The 13,347-nt window shown below is 54.8% G+C and overlaps 5 protein-coding genes and 1 non-coding gene across 6 annotated transcripts; 3 read left to right on the top strand and 3 right to left on the bottom strand.

Annotated features, from left to right (window-relative positions):
* Positions 1–233: 233 nt before the first annotated feature.
* D7B24_007616 (uncharacterized protein) lies at positions 234–1,610 on the top strand (the record flags this gene model as incomplete). The annotated part of the gene is made up of 3 exons (XM_028641723.1): positions 234–585; positions 684–713; positions 889–1,610. The coding sequence occupies 3 exons, from the start codon at positions 234–236 to the stop codon at positions 1,608–1,610; spliced, it is 1,104 nt and encodes a 367-aa protein (XP_028494390.1).
* A 754-nt stretch (positions 1,611–2,364) lies between these two features.
* On the bottom strand, positions 2,365–4,822 carry D7B24_007615 (uncharacterized protein; the record flags this gene model as incomplete). The annotated part of the gene is made up of 5 exons (XM_028641722.1): positions 2,365–3,322; positions 3,376–3,461; positions 3,523–4,171; positions 4,223–4,539; positions 4,595–4,822. 5 exons carry the CDS (start codon positions 4,820–4,822, stop codon positions 2,365–2,367), a joined length of 2,238 nt encoding a protein of 745 aa, XP_028494389.1.
* A 531-nt stretch (positions 4,823–5,353) lies between these two features.
* Positions 5,354–7,101, bottom strand: D7B24_007614 (uncharacterized protein; the record flags this gene model as incomplete). Its single annotated transcript, XM_028641721.1, has 2 exons — positions 5,354–6,496; positions 6,550–7,101. The coding sequence occupies 2 exons, from the start codon at positions 7,099–7,101 to the stop codon at positions 5,354–5,356; spliced, it is 1,695 nt and encodes a 564-aa protein (XP_028494388.1).
* A 1,363-nt stretch (positions 7,102–8,464) lies between these two features.
* On the top strand, positions 8,465–8,698 carry D7B24_007613 (uncharacterized protein; the record flags this gene model as incomplete). The annotated part of the gene is made up of 2 exons (XM_028641720.1): positions 8,465–8,655; positions 8,692–8,698. The coding sequence occupies 2 exons, from the start codon at positions 8,465–8,467 to the stop codon at positions 8,696–8,698; spliced, it is 198 nt and encodes a 65-aa protein (XP_028494387.1).
* A 554-nt stretch (positions 8,699–9,252) lies between these two features.
* On the top strand, positions 9,253–10,188 carry D7B24_007612 (uncharacterized protein; the record flags this gene model as incomplete). Its single annotated transcript, XM_028641719.1, has 1 exon — positions 9,253–10,188. One exon carries the CDS (start codon positions 9,253–9,255, stop codon positions 10,186–10,188), a length of 936 nt encoding a protein of 311 aa, XP_028494386.1.
* A 393-nt stretch (positions 10,189–10,581) lies between these two features.
* D7B24_007611 lies at positions 10,582–10,678 on the bottom strand. Its single transcript has one exon. It is a non-coding gene; the product is annotated as a tRNA-Asp (tRNA).
* Positions 10,679–13,347: the final 2,669 nt, after the last annotated feature.

Genomic DNA, 13,347 nt, shown 5'->3' with positions numbered 1-13,347 from the left:
TCTTAGCTTCTACGAACACTTTGTCGACACAGCACGCCGCTGATCTGTACTGAGCTCCGAACCGACGGGTTGAGACTGTCTGAGAACTATTCGGAGCGCCAGCCGTATGCCGCGTGCGGATCAATCTCACAATGAATTCACCACCAAGCTCGAACGCCAGCATACGACAGAGTCAATCGCCGACGATGAGAAGTCGACCTTCCGCCTCTCATTCCATACCCATCAGATCCAGCATGTCTCATGCAGAGTTTCCTGTGAAGCGCCGCAGGGTCGATCCGCCGTCGCCGGCCGAGTCCACATCGCCAGAAAAACAATCGTCCCCGTCCATTGCCGTTGCCGACCCCGCCATGATGGACGACCGTGGTGACACCGCCAGCCTGACCGACAGTGCCAGAGCTCATTCGTACGAAAACGGACTGCGCTATCACGGGTATCGACCAGGAATCTACGCCTTTCCCAACGATGAGACGGAGCAGGAACGTGATCAGCTGGCACATCAGCTCAGTTATGAGATGTGTGGTGAAAGCCATTTCATCGCTCCCATTGAGCAGTGGCTGGAAAGGGGGGCTGAGGTGCTCGATCTCGGTATGTTGGATCCCCTATCCCTTTGACTATTCGCCACCCAACCAACGCCCCGGCACTTTGGCTTTGCCACCGATGTGGCATCGCTAACATTTCATCAGGAACCGGCATTGGCATTTGGTGCGAAGAACGTGAGTGGTATCCTGTCGTCTTCCCGTGTCCCCCCTCCCAACTGCAGGTACACCCCACAGGAGTTGGGATCCTGAATCCAATCACCACTTCGCCAACGTGGCACGACGTGGCCTCTTCCCCCTCCGCCGTTGATCTTTGCTGATACAATTCTTTTCTTTTTTTCGCATGATGCAGTGGCGGACAAATATCCACGCTCCTCTTTCGAGGGGATTGACTTGTCGCCGATCCAGTCGAGTGAGGTGCCACCCAATGTGCGCTTCTACGTCGACGACATGGAACACGAGCAAGGCTGGGACTTCGACGGACGCACTTTTGACTACATCCACCTCCGGCACACGCTGCACTCAGTCCACAACCGACCGGAGCTTCTGAAGAGGGTTCTCGAGTGGGTGTCTCGTCCTGTCCAGACGAAGAGCGCTTTGCTGACAACCGCTAGCCACCTCAAACCGGGCGGCTATTTTGAAGTCCAAGAGTTCGAATGCAACCTCCGCTGCGACGACAACACGTGCCCCGAAGGCAACGATTATGCCCTCCGCGAGTGGTTCGATCACCTCGCGAGCGGCCTGTCTGCGCGAGGCGTCGACCTCTACAGCATCACCTCCATTGCCGACGAGATGCGGGCCATCGGCTTCACCGGCGTGACGGAGCACTCGCGAAAGTGTCCTGTCGGATCATGGCCTGCTGACGAGAGCCTGCGCTTCTGCGGCGGTCTGCTGAGAGAGAGCTTGCTCGCCGGCTTGGGTGGGCTGAGTGCCCGGCCCTTTGCGGCCCTGACGTGGGAGAGGCCGCGGCTCGAGGTCTTCTTGCTGCGGGTGAGGGAGTCGATCAAGACGACGGGATATCATGCCTACTTGCCTTTCCGGACAGTCTGTGGCCGGAAGCCCTTGTCGGACTAGTCATCCGATCCGCAGGATGGCGGCTCGTCAGATCAAGCGGATGGGCTTGGTTTTTTCTTTCTGTTCGTGGAAACATATATGCATGGATACGGAACACGGGGAGGCGTCGGGGTATGTTAACAGTACGCTTTTTGTCTTGTTCCTGCGTCAAAAGCACGAGGGCGTGCATGGCATTCTTTGGGTCTTGGGGGGTTTGGGGTTACACGGCTCATGATAAACTATACGAAGGTCTTCAGGCGGCGTTCTAAGGGGAAGCGCTCGGGAGACTATACGACGATATGCATACATGTTGAGTTTTCGGATCTTCGCAATGTGATGTTGACTGACAAGGAGTACTTGAAAGCCTGCGTTTCCATCTAGTTAGTTGCAATGGGGGTTTCTTACTTGACTGTGGATGGATCAGCAAGCTGGCGTGGACAGCACAGTCCAGGCGGTCGAGGAAGTACAAGGCCGCAGTGGCGAAGGTTCAAGGCTTCGTAGTCGAGCGTGTTGTGTGGCCGTTGATCTCGGCAGAGCGTTTTTTGGTCTTCCGCATCGAGCAAGACGGCAGTGGACAGACGAATCAGAAATACGTCGAGCAAGTTCTCGCCTACCTGCCAAGAGTCTCAGACCCGTATCCTTGTAGTGCACAGCTTGATTTAAGATGCCTTCTTACTGATATTTGTCAGATCGCATTACAAATAGGCTGGCATTACTATCAATCACGGCCGTCCTCGTCCCTCTCAGTAACAAATTACCCTCGTCGAAGACTATCTCAATCACGCGCAACTCGAATGAGTTCAGCCCAGCATTTCTCCTCCTCTCCTGAAATTTCACCATTATAGTACTCGTTTCTGTGCTTCAGGAAGTACTCCTCAGCAGTGAGCCCCTTCTGGTCCACCAGCTCAACATCAACACAGCCACGAGGGGTCAATGACATGACAGCAGTCATGGCTCGCATACTGGCAGCAGAGCCATACCTCGCCACGTTATGGAGGATGTTCCTCCCGTCCTTGTCAATGGCTGACACGTCTGCGCCTCGACCCAGGAGTAGCTCAACACTTGCCGAGCGGTTGTAGGCCACAGCAGCAAGCAGCGGCGTATGCCCGCTTATGGGCCCCACGACTTCAATGTTCGCTCCCCTATCTAGAAGCACGGGCATGTTTTCCGTGCGGCCGTGGTATGTCGCGAGGTAAAGCGGCGTCCGCTCATATCGGGCATCCTTAGCGTCGAGGACGGCACCCGAGTCCAGGAGGAGGTTGATCATGTCAGCGCTCTGCGCAACCTTAGCTACTTCGTGCAGAGCCGTTCGGCCGAAAACGTCCCTGGCTTCCAGATTGGCGGCGCCGTTGATGAGAACTTCTGCGACGTCTTTGGACTGCGAAATCATGGCCCAGTGCAACGCCGTTTTCGAATGTTTATCTGTAAGGGATGTGTCGGCGCCGTAGTCAACGAGGAGCTGGGCGATGAGAGGCTTTCGGAGCGCTGTCGCCCAAATGAGGGGTGTGCGGCCGAGCGTATCCTGGACGTTGATTGAGGCAAAATTGAGATCGAGGTGAGTCGCGAAGTCGGCTTCGGGAAGGCGAAGAATGGCCAGTGTCAAGGGCGGAAAGTCCATCGTCTCGGCAAGGTCATCGTCTTGGAACACTTGGCGGAGTTGATCTTGCTTCTCGATGCGCTCCTTGGAGGCGGTCGGCGGGAGGACCTTCTCGCATGCCATCATCGAGGCGGTACTGAGACGGTCAGTAAATTGAGGGTTATCTTGTGGGTGGCATTTCTAGCTTACAACCCTGTGTCATCCTGGAAGAACCGGCTGACACCTTGGGTGAGCAGGTATTTGCAAATGTCAGGCCTTTCCCACTCAACAGCAAACTAATCATGGGTCTTTAGCAGTTGAACGCTGACCAGCCTTTGAATTGGGGGGTGAGCTTACATGTAGGAGAGACTTTCCATCTCGGTTCATATCACACGCCGAAACCTGCTTCTTGGATAGAATTTCGATGACTTGAGGCACGGTCCCGTAGTTTATGAACCTCCAAATGGGGTCGCCATCACTCAGAACCTTGGGAATGTGAAGGGTCCACGAGGCGCTGTATCCCAAGAGGTCGTTCTTGGACATCTCAAAGAAAACAGCCTTGGCAACCATCCAGCTGGGGAAGTGGTATGTGTATGCTGTCCCCACACTCTTGCTCCGCTGACACGGCATGTAGTTGCAATCTGGCCTACCAGAGATCGGAGAGCCGGCGTAGCTCAGGAACAGAGAGCCAAGAACACCTCTCACCCAGGTTGGCGACCGAATTGCCGTTCGAACGTGGCAGTTGCAAGGGCACGTCGTCTGACACTTGGTCACAGATTGACAACCAGTTATTCCAATCAGCGTCGACGCGGAACTGGAAAAGCTGCTCTGTCTATTGAGATGAGGAGTCTTCTCCAGCGATGGGTCGGCGTCGGCCTCATTCTGAGTCTGCGGCTTCTGGAGATTGACTAACTCGGCTTTGAATTCGTCAAAGCGTGCAGCAAAGCTTGTCTTGAGGTCATCTAGCGATGTCTGGATTGTCATGTGTGTTTCGGGGATTGCGCTCCTACAGTCGGTTAGCTACACTGGCGATGCAAGGCTGTCCATAAGCACATACGTTTGATGGCATGTAACGGACGATATGGCTGTCTGAAGGTTCTGTCTTGTCTGGCGAAGTTGCTTCAGGAGCATGACAACGTTCTTCCTCTCCTTGACCCAAAGCCTCCTTGAGATCTTGGGCTTGTCGCCATTTTGCTTGCCAACCGGGCCAGGAGGAAGGATCCGCTGGTGGATGAGCTGGATCTGCTCAAGCAAGTCACGAGCTCGCTCAAGCAATGCCAGCAAACCAACGCTCGTCTCGATGCTGGTCGTCTTGAATGTCTTCAACTCAACCGTATTCTCGATCACGGTGAAAAGCAGGCGAACGTCGGTGATCTGCAAAGCAAGCGCTGTTAGGTGGCGTCCACTGTGGACGAAACGAGGTGCTCACCTCATTTCCCAGCGCAATCACGTCGAGAGGCGCATTCCTGAACTCCTGGACCTTCTGCACAGCTGCCGCCGTAGCGCCCGCAACCCCGAGCACAGTGATAATGCTCGCCGTCAACGACAATGGATCGGCCATGAGAAGCTTCTCGTCGTACACGCTAATATTACGGCCCCATTTCTTGTAGTCGGTTTCCGAGGGCCTGCGGCCGAAGAAGGAGGGCGTCCAGCCCATTTTGAGAACGCGATTCGTGGGGGTGCGCAGAAGCAGCTGTCTGTTTCGAGCAGGTGGGTGTCACAAAGATATCGTGCTCGCCTCAGTTTTCGCCCGGGGTGTCAGTCAGGCAACGAGTGCGGCGACAGATATAGTCTCACGCGGGGCTTGCAGAATGATAACTGCGGGTGGCGTGGCAAAAGTGAGGTGAGTGGCGTGAAGGCGACGAATCCGCCTCGAGAACTGCCTGCAGGGTCTGACGGTGGTCTGAAGCAGGCTGGGGCTGAAGAGGAAGAGAGGAGAGAGATGGACTGCGAGCGGGGTTGCTTCACTCGAGTCGCAGGCTGTCGTGAAGGCTTTCTTCGGCAGACAGGTGGCACAGAGCCTATCACATCATGCTCTGCCTGGGTGACCTGCATACAGGACACTGGGGCTGTGTCTTTGGTGGCGGGCGGCACACAAGTGGAAGATGTCGACGAGCCTTTTGCTAGATCATCATTTTCCATCGAGAACGCCGACGCAGAGTCTTTCTGCCGCCATTGCCATCTAGCGCTATGCGATTGAGATCGCCCGAGGCTGATACCAGTTGGCCTCAAAAGTCTCCCCTTGCATGAGCCCGTGAACATAGGTCGGGCCGACGAAATGGAAAGTCTCCTTTTCCTGACGAATAACAAATAGATGACGGCCTCCGTGAAATAGGCAGATATGATCTCCTGTTCGGCTTGTCACAGGTACAGCTCCTAGATACCCCCCCTCAATAGCCGCGAGGACCCGATTGCGGGATTTGCGGCGAGTAGCATCAATAAATTGCCTGGCCATGTCTTTCTCTTTCGTTGGAGATGAAGCCTCGTTGCTGTTCATGTGGGCGTCGAAAAAGGCGCGATACCCTGCCGTCGCCGGTTGCTCTCCAGCCGTGAGATCGCCAATGAGTGTCCTCCAGAGGGCGTCGGTCAAGTCCGGTTCTCCAGGATAAGGACCCAGCGGCTTGATGAATTCCAATTGCTCTTGAAGCCACTGATTCCTTTCCGCGCTCGAACCGGTCTTGAAATAGTGCGGGCCGATGGGGCTTGAGAATTTCGTTATTTGGCCGATCAAACAGCCGGATACTTCGATCGTTCTATCATGCACTCGAATGCGCGCCTTGGTAGAGCCAGCTGCCTTGTAATACCAGTCTCGGTTGACGTATTCTGTGCCAAAGACCCAGCTTGACCAGTCAGGGACCCATGAGGGAAGATCGAGCTTTTTCGAACCAAGGTTGTTCGAGAGGAAGTTGACGTCTTGATAGAGCGACAGAATACTCCCGGCAACCCTGGTGTATAGTTCTTCGGTCGCTTGGGTATAATCGACCCTCACGCCGAGTGCCTCAAGGTCGACTGCAAGCCCTAGAACGGAGAAAATCTTGTCCTTGGGATCCGTTGCCTGGAATGCATGGAATTGCGGCAACAAGTTCGACAGACGAAATTGAGCCCCCTTATCGAGGATAGCTCGTCGGACGCCGCCAAGAGCGAAGACACACTCTCCGATGGCCAGCGGATCTTGCCCGGATGCAGGCAGAATGTGTGCTGGGAGGCGTCTGGCGAAAACAAGCCTCACGACTTTCGAGAAGAGCTCCCAGTCACGCAGCTCTATGGTACCACACATGACTGTTAGGTTCCTGTTAAGAAGGAACTCTTGAGCGCACCAGCATCGAGTCACCTTCGTAGTCAGTGGGGTTGGGAAATCTGAACTTTGTGAAATGAAAGACATACCCAAGTTCTGGTCAAGACTTTCCTGAGAGCTTGCCACCGCGGGCTCGTGATGGCAGGAAGGCCGAGGTTAGGGAGCTCCTCGGGGATATGGATACGCGGTTCGGAGTGTCGTAGTCGTGAGACGCCGTAGGCAACGAGGTTTGCTGCAAACTCGATAGCGGAAGAACTGCCGTCTGCCTCTGGCCCTATGTAGGTGAGAACGCGGGTTGCATTCCTGTAGATTTCACCCATGAGGGTCACCTGTTTCGTCCGTTCAACAAGATCATCCTGGTTGATGCATATGCCGTCTGCCCAGATGGTTCGCACACCTGCTTTTCGTCGAAGGTCCCGTAATGCCTGGTGCAGCGACGTAGTGATCGGGAGCGACCCATGATCAAGGCCAAAGTTACAGACACGATCAGGTGCGCCCCATTCGTAGGACAACGCTTCGTAGGAAGCCTCGCCTAGAAGCACGGTTTCGATGGTGCCACACAGCACATCTTTGCGGGACCCTGGCGCCAAGTGAATGATCCTAATCTGGCGCGGTTGGCTGAGCGGGATGTAACTCGTCATGGTTCTCGGAATAAATACTGTAGCGCGCTGGGAAGAGAGGGCGTTTCATGTCCGTCAAATGAGGGGGTAAGAAATCGCATTCGAATGTAGCGCATTTCTGGCCAATGGTTGCGCCGCACATGGCGCTGGTGAACTCGATCCATCGCTCAGCTCTCTCCCGGCGGTGATATTCTGAGTTCGTTCTTTCACGAGACCGACTTCTAATTCATCAACGGAGGTGTTTGCACCGAGCAGACAGATTACATTCAAGTCCAAAATTAGCTCATCACACGAAGCGCTGATGGTGTACCTCCGAGAACAGTGAAATTAGCATATTCCTTGGAGCTCAGTGCATCCGAAAGCGTTCATACTCGTTTGCGCATCGCATAACCAGGAAGCGAACCTATCAGATGTCATATGAAACGTCTTGCGCAATACTATATGCTTTTATTGACCACGTCTTTCCCCTGCTCGGTTCAGCAGCCGCTGCCAGGACCCAATTAGCTTGCAACAAGTCTTGCAGACTTGTGATCTTCACACAGTACACAAGACGGAGAGCATACAGGCGCCGCGCTTTTTTTATCCGTCCATTTGGTCATCAGCAATGACGGCAGTAAGCACGGAGGAACATTGCGCGAGCTGAACTCAAACCTACCTACTGATGGACGGCGCCGCGCCGATCCCTCGGCCATAAACGACAGCCGCCCGCTCCGCCCCGCACGGGAGTGCAGCGCAGTGGGCAGCGCGGCCAACCAATTACGGCCGGAACTGTGACGCTGAAGACCCTAACTTGTCTTTCAAAGGAAGGAGCTGGAGAAGCTTGAGTTTATTCTTGTAGATCCTACACGCCCTCAACCCTGTGTCTCAGCAGTCAGAGTCTCATCCTGAGCGTGGATTCCCATGGGTCTTTTCGCATGAAAGAGGTGTCCTGTAACTGCAGGTAAGCCAGAAAGAACGTTGATCATCTCAGCTGATCGTCTCGAGCTTGATGATCTTGACCAAGGTGATCGTGACCTACGCGACAGTTACGAGATCAGAAAAGGCAAGTAGCTGTTCTCGTTCTCATCATTGGCTATGGAGGCAGATGATCATCACTCCCGGGTGCTACGTTGTTGCAAAGAACGGGTAGTTCATGGTGTAAGCCTCGGCGCGGTGATGCCGCGAGACCGTCTTTGTGTAACAGCAACTGAAGGAAACCATGTCATGATTGCAGCAGCACCAGCTGAGATCAGGTGAGATATGCGAGCAGCTCCAAAGTATAAAAGCCGTTGGCCTCTGGCTTGATCACGACATACTGCTCCCAGTCACAACATCGTTCACACTCAAGAGACCATCAGCTGCACTTATTCCTACTCATCTTATTATCTTCCATCCAACCTTCAACATGAAGACATCGTTTGCCGTCATCTTCACCGCCCTTACCGCCGTCATGGCCGCTCCTCAACTCGCCGCCGACGCACCTATTGAGGCTCGCCAGGACAACTGCTTCCACCCAAGCTCGTGCTCGGCCTTTTGGTCGGGCAAATGCCAGGACTACTGCGACACACGAGGCTTCTCGCACATGACCGGTGATGGGTGCGGTGGCCTCAGGAAGAAGTGCTGCTGCATCAGGCCCTAAGACAAGGCATCGTATCAAAGTTGTGGAATGGTTCCAGAGGTCGGTCAGAACGCTAGCAAGCACATGGAACATGGTTATGGGTTGTGAATCAGGACGAGGCTTGAATCATGAGCCGGAGCCCAGGCCTTCTTGCGGTCAATCAAACATGTCGGCCAACCAGGCAATCAAATAGAGTCAGCACCACGCTCTCGGCTCTTCCGAATTTAAAGGGCCACCGAGTCAGTCAAAAAGATCTTCAGGTACCCTGCTTTCTACCATTGCAGTTCAGGTGAATATCTGTGTGAATTGCATGAACCCCGCAGCCAACCCCTGGCTTGTCCTTTCCGCATTGAGGCCTCAACGCCGTGTACCTTGCCCTCGACAGTGAAGGCACGCAATTGGTGCCAAGGTTTCAATTGATGCACGTGTCGACAATGGATGCCTCTATAAGTGCCCTTGATATCACATGAGAAGCGGAGATCGGCCGCCCTTGCTTGCTTCGGCGCCTTGAACCATCACCGTCAAGTCTCTTCGTCGTGGCCACTCTCCCTGAAGCAGTCATTCCTTCGCCCAAGATGAAGTTCTCAGTCGTTGTCGCGCCTCTAGCGCTGCTTCTCAACGTTGTGGCCATTTCCGCCCAGGGCACACAGGCCGTTCGCGCCGTCACTTTCAACATCCGCTACGACGCAGGCTCTCGTGAGTCGGGCGAAAAGCCCTGGTGGGATGCTTTCTGCTGGGCCTCTGCGTCGCGTTGCCGCCAGCCACACGTCATCAACCAGCTGTCCCAGATCGCGGCCGGCGCCCCCTCCGGCGCAGTCACTGTGATTGGTCTGCAGGAGGTCCTCAACAACCAGCTGAACGACATCAAGAACGGGCTCGGATCCGGCTGGTCGCACATTGGCGTCGGGCGCGACGACGGCCGCACCAATGGCGAGTTTTCGCCCATACTGTACCGGCCTGCTGCTCTACGCGTGCTCTTCTCGGAGACAAAGTGGCTTTCCCCGACCCCGGACGTCGTGTCGTTCGGATGGGGCGCCGGCTCCAGACGTGTCGTGACTCTCGCCGTCTTCGAGTCTGTCACCACAGGCAAGCGCTTCATCCACGCCAACACGCACCTCGACAACGTGAGTTCCCAGGCCCGCAGCGAGGGCATCCGCGTGGTCCTCGCCAGGATCCAGGCCGCACAGCTCGCTTGGGGCCCCATCGGCGTCTCGATCACGGGCGACTTCAACTCCCAGCCTGGCGGCGACGCCTATCAGACGCTCCTCAACAGCGGGTACGCGCAAGATCTCTACAACTTGGCGACGCCGGCGCAGAGGATTGGACCGTACGGTAACACCTACACGACGTTCACTGCGGGCGCGCCCACGAGCCGCATTGACTTTATCTGGCTTGGGCCGGTGGCGGACAGAAGGTACTCTGTGCAGCGATACGAGATCCTGAGCAATGAGGCCAGCGGGATGCTCTTCAGCGACCACAGGGCTGTCGTGGGAGACGTCACGCTGCTTTGAGGTGAGGTAAAATACATGGTGTATAGTTCGCCTGCTCTAGAAGCGGAGTACTACCTATGAAGTTCAAGCTTCAAGAAGGGCGGGAATCATAGCCACACTGCTCAACAGCTGCGCCCCTCTCCTAAGAATAAACTAGTCTTTCAGTCCCGGTATCCGGGTTCGTCGCACTTTCCCTCGCATCCGAGCATGTCGTCCTGTGCTAAGCCAGCAGCATCAGGCTCCAATAGGATACTGCCCATGCATTGCTGTGAATCCAGTTTCTTGTGGCGTTGAACGCTCATGCGAGTGAGTCCACCTGGTTCAGCGCCACTACTGACGGGTGCCTCCTTTCGGTGGTACCAGATGGAGTAAACCCGCAGGGTCGTCGCCAAAACAACAAAAGCAAAAGTCTATCTTCCGATCGGGGAATTGAACCCCGGTCCCCGGCGTATGTCAGAACTCAAGGTCCTTTGATGACAAGCCGATATCCTAACCACTAGACTAATCGGAATGAGAGATATTTTCGGCGGGTGGTGGAGCAAGTTGTGAGGGCTGAGGATCTGCCCCGTTCCGGACGGGGCTTCCGAGTTGACCAGTCCCAGCAGAGTTAGAGTTGCAGAATCCAAACGCGACCGAGCTTCTCGTTTGATGGTCATGTCATTGACTCCTTAGCACTCTTTCCATGTAGCTAGTACGACGATGACTGAACAAGTAGATTACATGTGTGGCCTTAGCCGCGACTCCTATCAAATGCGCAAAAGATGTCACTTGCGAGGTTGACCTGAATGACGGGATAATATTACAAATTGAGGTCTGGCAGTTTTTTGCAGCATGTCGATCCAGAACCCAGTTGGAAACTGAATGCATGGATAGTCCAAGCTTTCCTGGGCATGTGTATTCCGGTGATTTCTAATTTAGAAGACTCAGTGCACGCACTTCCTTGGTCCCGGGAGTCAATGCCGAGTGTGATGGTTCCATTGCATACCTAGATCTCAGGTACCTTGCACGTGCCCGGATTTATCATCCCTGAAGTCTGCCATCAGCTCCGAGTCAAAAATGGCCTGTTTGCGCATCCGGATATGTGGAAAGCAATGTAAAAGCAAAAGAATGAGGCATTTTCTATTATCTCTTGAGAGCCTCAAAGCTGCCCTTGTTTTTCGCAGTGCCACGTGTTGCAATGTCCGATGTATTTGTTGAAACGTGTATGACAGTTCTGTGTATACTCAGTAAATGAACTTGGTTTTCTGTGGAGACCCTCAAAACTTCATGCAGACACAGAACGACACTGCCTTGAGCGGTCCTTCGATTGACTGGGGCAAGTCTCATGTTATCGCCAGCCGATACCAAACAATATTGAGATTCCGCCAGGCCAACAGGATCTGGTGTTCGGCAAATCCAAGACCTTATATCCAGCTCAGACTCTCAGTTTCGAAGTATTGCCACTATAAACGGCAGGTGCAGACCGAATTCGCAGGTTGGCTCCCTATCATGTACTGGGGTGAGTCCGTGTGGCGCCCACAGCCATCGGGTTGGCTCTTCCTGAGCTACTTCCCTACTTCACCTTATAAGACAACTACAAAAAGTTTTCTCACAGAAGTAGTCCAGAAATTGGCTGCGGAAGCCCAGATTATGCTTGAGTCTAGCTTTCGACTTGTTGTCTTCAAAGAATCGAACAGCTTCACGGTTGGTGCCATATCCACGCGAGAAGACCCTGTTACCTAGAGAATGAATAACTGGTTGGTTAGGGCTGCATATAACAAGATCCTTCAATGGTTTTGGATGAATAGAGATCACAATCGTAGTCCAATTATCACGACTATAGCACCGTATGGAAAACGCCACCCTGATGTTGCATACAGCTAGACACCGGCCTGAAACACCAGTGCAAGGACAGCTTAGCGAGGCTCCAACAAGGCGATGCATGCCTGGTATACATCAAACATGTTCCGATCATACACAAACAGGAAGACCAAGCATGCAGTCTACCCCTCTTCAGGCCGAGGGACTGCAGCACAAAAATGCAGCACAAGAGGGGCCAAGGGGCCCGCTTTCCCCGGATTTACCCCAGAGTCGAGGCGTCGCCAGTGTTGATAAGAGATAAGAGGACCCCGCCCGGATGCGGATCCGGTGGACGTGGCCCCACGTGATGTCCCTGCGTAGGTTCCCGCACGCATTCCCATCTTGGACCCCAACGTCACGCGATCGTCTGGCGAGCACGTCAGGGCGTGGCATGATTGGCCTGGGTACCGTCTACCCCGCTCGGTGTGACGAAAGCGTAATTGGGTCGCTGCTGCGATTGCGCCGCCAGAAGGCAAGTCGAGGCAGGTAAGTCACCTCATACTCGCCAGACGCTGGCAGTGGCATGACGGGGTGGGGCGTTTGCAGGCAAGGCAGGGCCCCGGCAGTGGTAGCTCTGCTCCTTGCCCGCCCCCTCCCCCCTGCTTTGCTCTGGGGGTGGAGAGGTGCGGTACAGGCTGAGGGTGGGCTAACGACGTCAGGTACCGTCTCACTGGGCTGATGCGCGGTCGTGACTTCATCGGTTGTCTGGTGACCTCTCCCAGACGAACCGGCGAGATCAGCTAGAGGAGAGAGAGAGGGGAAAGGGCAGGAGCAGCTCAGCTTCGGAAACGGATCAGCGCAACAAAGCAAGCATCAGCCACGGCTACGCAGGAGCTACCCCTCTCTGCCCTCCCTCGCACCTCCAGCTTCACGGGCTCTCTGGGTTGTGCCAATGTCACGGATGCCGTGGATGATGGCCATTCTCTTTCCTCTCCCCCCTCCCCCTTCGTCACGGCTATGCATTGGCACACCGAGCGAATGATATGATGTGATCTCTCATCTTCGTCCCTGGCTCCCCCCCCCTGAGGTCAGGACCTGTGCCTGGATCAAGATAGATGGATGGGTGTGCCTGGCCCGAAAGATGGGGCGAGGGAAACAGTACTACTGACTTGTAGCAATGCCTTGCGTCTTGTGACCTGACACGACCGATCCCCATGCATCCCGTCAGTCCCCCGTTCCGTTGATCAGCCCCCCCCAGTTACGTACCTACCTCGTTCCATCAGCTTCCCCTCCCCTCACCATCAAAACCAGCTCTCTTCCCCTCTTCATCTTCCTTTCGAACTCCTCCCTCCTCACAACCACCTACAGCTCCCACTCCCACGGCCGTTCATCAGACCAAAA

The sequence above is a fragment of the Verticillium nonalfalfae genome (assembly GCF_003724135.2).
Source record: "Verticillium nonalfalfae strain VnAa140/NRRL 66861 chromosome Unknown scaffold_61, whole genome shotgun sequence".
In the NCBI taxonomy this organism is placed as follows: domain Eukaryota; kingdom Fungi; phylum Ascomycota; class Sordariomycetes; order Glomerellales; family Plectosphaerellaceae; genus Verticillium; species Verticillium nonalfalfae.
The sequence above is the reverse complement of the archived record's forward strand: the minus strand, read 5'-3'. Positions and strand labels throughout refer to the sequence as shown.